The sequence below is a fragment of the Acanthisitta chloris genome, unplaced genomic scaffold (assembly GCF_000695815.1).
Source record: "Acanthisitta chloris isolate BGI_N310 unplaced genomic scaffold, ASM69581v1 scaffold27253, whole genome shotgun sequence".
NCBI lineage: Eukaryota > Metazoa > Chordata > Aves > Passeriformes > Acanthisittidae > Acanthisitta > Acanthisitta chloris.
Genome location: NW_008663685.1, coordinates 16,816 through 25,694, shown reverse-complemented (window position 1 = coordinate 25,694; position 8,879 = coordinate 16,816). Strand labels below are relative to the sequence as shown.

The 8,879-nt window shown below is 38.1% G+C and overlaps 1 protein-coding gene across 1 annotated transcript in view; it reads right to left on the bottom strand.

The window, feature by feature from the left end:
- Positions 1–693: 693 nt before the first annotated feature.
- The window catches only part of VWDE (von Willebrand factor D and EGF domains), a gene marked incomplete at both ends in the record, with an annotated part of 19,642 nt that continues 11,456 nt past the window's right edge, over positions 694–8,879 (bottom strand). Inside the window, 6 exon segments of the mRNA XM_009071074.1 lie at positions 694–798; positions 1,411–1,566; positions 4,329–4,465; positions 5,955–6,934; positions 7,378–7,592; positions 7,671–7,944. Of these exon segments, the coding sequence (XP_009069322.1) occupies positions 694–798; positions 1,411–1,566; positions 4,329–4,465; positions 5,955–6,934; positions 7,378–7,592; positions 7,671–7,944 (1,867 nt within the window).

Here is an 8,879-nt window from a genome sequence, read left to right as displayed (position 1 = left end):
ACCCCTGGGGAGCACCACTAGTGACCAACCAACAACTGGACGCACCACCGTTCACCACCACTCTCTAGGCCATCCAGCCAGTTCTTAACCCAGCAGAGAGTGCCCCTGTCCAAGCCGTGGGCTGACAGCTTTTCCAGGAAAAAATCTAATCATTCTGTACTTCCATTACACAACTAACCTTGTTTTTAAATCTAAACAACTCACACCAAGTTTAGTTTTATTTGGTAATTATACGAACTACTTTTGGTCTGATTCTTTAAATTTAAAATTGCCTCATCCCAGTTTCTCTTTCTGCACATATAATTTCTGTGCATAGAAAATCCCCATTGCAAACAGATACAAGGGTATGTTCTGCTGATTTTTCTAGATTTCATTGTCTCAAGGTGCACGAGGGAGGTTTAGATTAGACATTAGGAAGAATTTCTTCACAGAAAGGGTGATTAGACATTGGAATATACTGTCCAGGGAGGTGGTGGATTCATCATCCCTGGAGGTGTTCTAGGAGAGACTGGACATGGCACTTAGTGTCATGGTCTAGTTGACATGGTAGTGTTAGGTCATAGGTTGGGACTGATAAGCTCTGAGGTCTTTTCCAGCCTGATTAATTCTGTGATCAGTTAAACAGCCATTTTTTTTCTGCCTGAAAAAAAAGTGTATTTTCATAATAAACATAGAGAGTAGTGAAACACTTACCTTTAATGTGCATAACCCAGATTCTTGTGGTTCACATGTCTGACAGGCTCCGTCATATAATATCATTGTTTTAGAGTTGCTATAAATTAATCCGTCATTGGAAATCTGCAAGGTGTACAACAGAAGTGGATTAACCAATACAGGTATCAATGTATCACCAGTGTGGGCTGCTACCCTGAGCTTCAACTCATTAATAGACACCTACATACAGGTGTTTAAACTCCCACAACAGTCATCAGAAACCTAATCAAACCTGCCAATATGTCTAGGCAGATATTTGATCAACCTCATGTAGGTGTCTACTTTACAGTGAATTGAATAATGTGCAGGCTCTATTGACCTTATTGACTCAATCTGTATGAGAGCTCAGACATTTGCCTCACACAGGGATTCATACACGTGGGCTGAGCTCAACTCAATTCTACCATAAATGTATCCAATGACATTAGAAATGCTCTAGGTAACTACCTGGCCTTTAACTTCTAGTCTTGAAGAACATGGTCTCTGTAGGCCCTAGGTCATATTTACCAGTCCCTTTGCACGAGAACACTATCAAATGACACTTGATACTTAAGCTTAGGTGATGAAACTGAGAACACAAGTTAAACAGGCTGAGTTCCACCTTTAGTACTATAAAAAAAAGGATAATATATATGTGATGTATTTCCATCTTACTTGAAATATTTGCAAGTGAATATCTGAAATTTCTGTGAGTACCTTTATTTGCCACCTGGCAATGGGTTTATCATCAACCACATCCATGACATCAGACTGCTGGCCATCATTTGGTAACTGGCAGTCAACAGTCCTGGCATTTTGGAAGGCAGCTGGCATAGTTAGAGCTTCTCCAGGAATCCATTGTCTATCACTATACTAGATGTGAAGACAGAAAATCTGTTTTTCAGTGAACTGCATCATAAAAATATTTTTTATCAGAGACAAAAAAACATGTATTGCATAGAGTTTGAACAAGTCTAATGTACCTGGACTAGAATGCAGTGGAAATTATTAAATGACATTATTTGCACACATAGATTTTTACTAAGCCTGCTACTGTGGAAGAAAAGGCAGAGAAGTCTTTCCTGACACATGACCCTTTGGCACTGCATTGCCAAGGACAAACAGTTCTTCCAGATGGAGAGTAATAGGAGGGCTAAGCAGTGGGTGATTCTCTAACAGCACTGATCTGACGTGTGAGTGCCTCTGTCCCGTTCCATCTCTGTTCCGATGTGAGGACAGGTTTCAAGGAACAGATGAGGTTTTTGCCAGGGCTCAGGTATCATTCTGGGTGCTGGGAGAATACTGGCAGTTAGCCATTTAGCCCTTGTACAAGCCGATAGATTGTTCAATAGAACAAAACACCATTGACCCTGTAGACTTTGTTCTAAACTGCAGTGAAGATAAGTCATTCCAGGATCCATCTTGAAAGCTCAAGGTAACAGAATAAGGATGATAATACTATTTGCCTGAAGTATTGATGTGGAAGTACGGATAAGCATACAGAAAGTAAATAAGGTTAGATGGAAGTAAGAATCCAGACAGACTTAAGAATCAAGTGAACAGTAAGTAAAAATAATTTTGAGCTTGACTAGGTTTTAATAAGCTGACACATTTTTTTAGTTTCTGGAGCCAATCGAGACATTTATTCAATCCCAATCCACACATGGGAGTCATCTGCTGTATAGGCTTTGCTTTTTTTTTTTTTTTTTCCCCCTTTTTTTTTACATCAGACTGAAAAATAAACACTTCCGTTAAAAAGACATGTGAGCTATTTTTGTTCCAACCAAATGTTTTGTTTTTCTTTTACCCTATACTCACTTAAAGAATTCACAGCAAGGGTAAGTGAAAGCATAAAAGCTAAATATTTCTAAACATGTCATTTTGAGTACATTTAGTACTGTAACCTTTGAAATGTGATAGTCTATTTCTCCAGAAACTTTTTGTTATTAGCTGGAGGCAAGTTCAGATAATTTTTTCAGAAACAGATTAACCTTTCAAAAACCAATTAAAAAGCCTTCAGATCTACTAGCATTCCAGCTCATTAGGTTCATTGAAAAACTTCTGGAGTTTGATGTAAAACATAAGGAAATAAAACTGTTTTTTTGTTTTGAAGAGGTTAAACATACTCTCATCCTTTACAAAAATCTTAGTAAATTCTGTATCTCTGTAATCATAGGTTCCTTGTCATGTCCCACCCAATCCTCTATCAAGATCCTACCCTCTTCTGGGTAAGGCAGCACATGGACAGCAGGTTTGATTTAACATTTCAAAAGTGAAAATATTGAAACTAAAACATTTTAAACTTTGTCAAAATGCTTCTTCTATGAATTTTTGACCATTAAAGTTCAATCTCAAAATATGTGGAGTTCTACACTGTTGCAAGTCCATTGACATTTCCATATATTCACTATCACTCCAGCCTGAAAAATTAACAAAACTCCAATCATCCTTTCTTTTGTATTCTCAAGGAAAAAATTTGCAGCTTCCTCCTCAATTGCAGCAAACTGCAGTAAACTGGCTCTTTTCAGTGAGATCATCATCACTAAAACTGATTAAATAGAAAGTTTTTGTAGTTGGGAGGCAAATACACCATGACAAAGAGAGATCTCAGAATATCTTGCCATGAGTTAAACCAGACTTTTCAAACTGTGGTAAGTGAATTCCCAATAATCATCATACTGTGAGCTTGGTCTAAAAGTCTTATAACCTAATGGAGTGCAAACGCACACTTGACTATCATTTCAGGTCAACTTGAGTGGATATATGTTGAGACTAAGAAAAGTCTATAGCTAGCATCTGCTGGAACTAGCCAAGGAAAACTTCTCTTGAGAACAAAATTTCCCATTGAATGGTTCCTCTTTCACCAACTCTCACCTCCTCCATGATCACATCAATGAAACCCAGTTTTACTTTGAAGCTTGTTTTGTTCTCGTGTGCAACATGACGTAAGAACTTGTAATTGCTGATTCTTTATTTCAGGCCAACACTTGTAAACTGCTTGTATATTATCCTTGAGCAAATTCTAGCTCTGAGTAACAACAGTCTCTCTATACAGATTCCCCTTAGTTTACAGTGCAACATTTTTTAATCTCCTGTTCAAATCTAGGGTATAGAGCTGACATATGTCATTAAATAGCCATGGTATTCTACCCCGGGGAAATGAACAATGTGTCAAAAGTGCCTTCTCTTTTCCTAACAGATTTATTATGCTTATAACAGGGCTATTTCAAGCATTAGATTTGAGACAGAAATCTAGTAATGTCTTTAACCTTGCAGTTCTTTTCCAAAGAAGTGGTACTTCAATTCCTCTCCATAAGCACTTAAAAAACGAACAACAATGTACTGGTTGTTACTAATAGGGCTGCCCTTGCCCTTTTCTGATGGATAACTGCCGTATGCTGTTATCTCCCTCTCGGCTGCTGAACATTCCCATTATGTTTTGTATTTCTCTTATCATGGAGGAAATGGCAATCTTACAAAGACTTGAGTGTCTGCTGCAAAGTGCTGAGTGCCTTTGCTTTTAGCTTCGACTAAATCATTGGGTTGTACTCATGTCAATGAATAACATGTTAGACGTTTTCCCCTTGTTCGACAATAAGTTTAAAAAGCAATTATTGGTATTCAGGGAGACCTACCTGCAATTTGATGACTTCACATTTCAGGTTCAATGACTCCCTGAAGCCATGTCCAAAAGCTCTCACTGATGTGCAGTCATACTGTCGAATATCACACAGCCCAGCATTCTCCAGCTCTGTAATTTCTGGAGCCTGGTCTTGGAAGTAGAGATTAGACAATAAATGCCAGTATAGTAACTCATTCATATGTGTTTACATTGAGCAATATGTTTATTTTTCTATCCAACTGTAAAAACTATATAAACAACAAAATATGGACTCAGCTGAAGAAAGGTTTAAACAGAAAGATCTTTTTATTGTAAAATGGATCTTAAATTTAAAGCTAGGTTTCTGTCTTCTCTAGGAACCTGAATATTATGAATCAGAGAAAATTCAACTCATAGCAAGCACTTGTGAATACGTTTTGCTTTCTCAGCTGTGTTTTCTCTACATCACGCTTGCAGAATAAAACTGAAATGAAACTCAGGCCTTAGTAACAGGAACTGGAAAGGTGTCAGTCATGCAATAATCATAGAATGTAAGGGTCAGAATGGACCTTACAGATCATCTAGTCCTAGACCCCCTGTCATGGGCAGGGACACCTCCTCACTAGATCAGGTTGCTCAAGGCTTCATCCAGCCTGGTCTTGAACACCCCCAGGTTTGGGGCAGCCACCACATCCCTGGGCAACCTGTTCTAATGTCTCACCACCCTCAGAGTAAAAATATTTTTCTAATATCTAACCTAAACTTCCCCTCCTTTAGTTTGAATCCATTACCCCTTGTCCTATCATTGCAGTTCCTATCAAAGAGTCCCTCTCCAGCTCCCTTGCAGGCCCTTCAGATATTGAAAAGTTGCCATGAGGTCTCCATGCAAATGGGATTTTTTTTTATGAAAGACTAAACAAAAATATCTCAGGTGGAAGTTATTTCAGGAAATAAACTGATAGATTAGAACACTAAAAAATAGCTTTTATGAAGTAAAACCAGCTTATTCAAATTCATGAGGAATAAAATATTTCTCTTTATTATTCTCTTACCTCTTTCTCTATTTGCCTTTAGGTCACTAAAACAAAAACACCATTTCGAACCAAAATATTAGCAGGTTTTAATTTGAAAGAGTTTTGACTTCTGTAGTACTGTTCATATTTTTCCAGTGCTTAACTGAATTTTTAGTGAATTTATTTATTGAAAATGAAAAAACCCTGCCTAGCTCTATTTGCTATACCTCTATTTTCTTTACTATGAATTCTTACATCACCAAAGAGAAAAACATCCCACTTACAATTAAGGAACAGGATCACATGGACAATAAAAAATTAGGGAAGGGATGGATGTGGCAGATTGTCCCTGAAGGAGACATTGCTTGGGGCAATACTCTGGATTGCGAATTGACCTAGTGGTAAACTTTTTAAATCCGATGTACCAGAAACTAAGCCCATGTTTGGTCCTTCAGAAACAAGAAGGTTGAATGGAAAATAATTATAGCTGTAGTAAACTGGAACTAAATTGTTGGGTAATGAACAGGGTCACCATTGGGAAGTCTTGTCCATGTACAAAAGCAGGAGAGAAAGGCAGCAAAATAAATGTACATTGTACAAACACTGAGAACATTAGTTAAGCAAATCTCATTTTTTCCACCGCTTACCAGACAGTATGCTGCAGTCATATGAGCTGTAGCCTTGAAAACATGCACAGCCCCATTCTGTACACTCCCCATTACCACTGCAGAGACTGGGACACTTTAATGCAGTAAGTAGGCTCTCAACTGATCCTTCGAGTTCCTGTGGGTTGTAATTTATTTCTTCTAAAATTCTTTTCTCACATTCATTCTCCAGAAGAGCTAAGGAAGCTTGTGCCCAATGGAGGTCATCTTTCAGCAGCAAATCTTTAACACACATAACTATTGCATCCTCTGTTCGATGGCCAAGAAGGGCACCACAAGATCTTCCTATACTGGAATTAGCTATTGCCTGCTGGCACAGGAGCATAGCACTAGACTCAGTGAGGCCTGAAGGTGTGGGCCAAGAAGGAAGGAACCTTTGGTCTGTGTCAGTCGCATGGTCCTCTGGGAAAAAATAACTGTATCCCTCTAAGTCTGTTTGGCTAAGACTTTGGAACAGGAATACCGGATGGTATTCATAATAATTTTGGCGCTTCCCTCTACTTGTAACAGACTGACTTTTGTGAAGATGACTATTGTAATGGTGAGAATTTCTTCTAATGTCTGAGCTTGAAATTCCTGTTCTTTCTGTACCAGTATTTCCCACTGAGGTTGCAGAGTCACGTGAGTCTACTAGTGATGTTTTGTGAAGTTTGGTTTGATTATCCTCCCTCTCCAGGAGTGTAGATGAATCCACTTCATGTGCAGATGAACGTTTCTTTAAGCCTCTGACAAGACCAACAGGACCGAGATACTCAGCAGTGACATCCAGACCTGGTATCAAAGAAAGAAATCTACCATTTTCACTTTCTTTACAAGACAAAGTAGGTTCTGACTGAGAAACTGTCTCCAGTTTGTTCACTGATGGATATAATCCAGCATCCTCAAGTGCACAGTCACAGAAGACTATTTTTCTGGATGTTGTTAAAGAAGCAGGTGTCTTGTCAAACCAGCTCTCTGAAATTCTAGGGAAGAATGAAAAAATGAAACTGTATCATCTGTTTTCATGGTGTCACTAAAATATTAACATTTGTTTTGGGCTTTTTTGTTTCATACTTCTACAGCAGAGGTCACTGAATCTGCGGCACACAGCAATATTTAAAGACCAGTTAAAACAGAACCATGAGAATAAGTTAAAATAAAAGAACTGAGAAGCGTGAGTATTTTCTGTATACCTTGATACTTTGCTCAAAACCTAATCAAACTAATCTTACATCACAGTACTTAAATACTTCTTTGGCAGTTAGGTTTTAATTTTCTTTTAAATTAATTGTGGACTGTAATTATGGCAATCTAACATTAACTTAAAAATAAAGATTTTTTTCATTATTTTGATAAGATTTCAAGAGTGTGAAGGAAAAGCAGAACCAAAAACTATGACGCTTGATTTAAAAAGAAGTGTTTAAACAGTTACCTCCATTCCTTAATAAAAGAAAGAGGAACGTTAGTGTGGTTTGGGATTTCCACCCCACTTGCAGTGTGATAGTCATTCTCAGCACTTCCATCAAAGGTGCCACAGAGTCCCACTGTATGCCTGTAATCTGAACTGGGTGCCCGAAGTGTTATGCTCATTCCCCATTCACTCACATCAGCACGAACAAAAGCTCCAGAAGAAAACAAAACCTAAAAAGAGATTTAAGACATCATGAGAAACATGATTTTTTATTTTACCTATTCCATGAACAATTGTTTACCACTTACTGTTACTTTTCTTCCTAGGTAGGATTCAGTGATCCTGACATTGCTTCCTGTTGTGTCTCTGTTTATTACAGACAAGTGTGGCTGTGACTCATGTAGCTGACCACTGCACATGTCAAATGCAATTATATCACTTCCTTCCTTGGCAACAAAGCCACAGTTACAGGATGCTGGGTAGTGAAGACTTCCACAGTCCCACTGGCGAACGTGAACTTCAAAATCTCGAGATGTACTCTTATAGAGAACAAATGTTCCAGTTTTAAAATTGTCATAGGCTCTGGAATCAAAAGAATAGTGTGTGATATCACTTTGGTTATAAAATGATTGTATCATCACATGTCAGCAACTTTATCTTCAAACAGACTTCTAATATTTGGTGAACTTTACTACTGCAACTCATTTTCCTGCATTAGAAAAAACAAACAGTACAGTCCACAAACAACTTGAATCTGAACAAGCACCATCATATCTTCCTCTGTGCAGCTCTAAATCAAAAAAGCAACAACTTTTTTTACAGCAGCAAAATAAGGAATAAAAGGAGGATCATGAGTGCAGTATATGTAGACAATGGCTGTGAACAGAAACATAACCATGAAGCTACTGCCATTCTTTGATTTATTTTTTTCTTTTAACAGTGCTTATGACAGGGAACTGGAGGGTACTTCTCAACCTTTGTGTTTCTACAGCAGTACACCTATGCAGCAAGATGAATAAGATGCACAACAGTGTGTATGTGGGGGCAGCTGCTGAAAACTGCACAAGTACCCTTGAGAAAATGATTTAGAAAGTCACATCCTTTTCAAAACACCTCCTTTATTAAGATGGAGATGGGGAGTGCTTATTCCCAAAGATTATTTAAGATGAAAACCATAAATAGCAACTTGCTTTTTTTCCTTAGGGTTAGCCATCTGTCCCCTGAAGCAAGGTTAAAATAGCCAATTTAATGATTCACCAGCAAGAAGGGGAAAAAAAAAAAAAGAAGAAAGAACAGAAAGAAAAACCCCCAAACTTTTGCTGTAAATTTAACAGCCTCTTGGCTAGAAATGGCATTTGACAGATAATTGCAGACTAGCGATTTGCTCTGTCTATAATGGGCCAGCAGACAAAGTGCAGGTGGCTGCCCTACTGGGACTGCACAGCATTGGCCGTGATTCAGTGTGGACTGTTCCTTCTCTATTTGTTTCCTCAATTTGTAAAATAAAGTAGCAACAT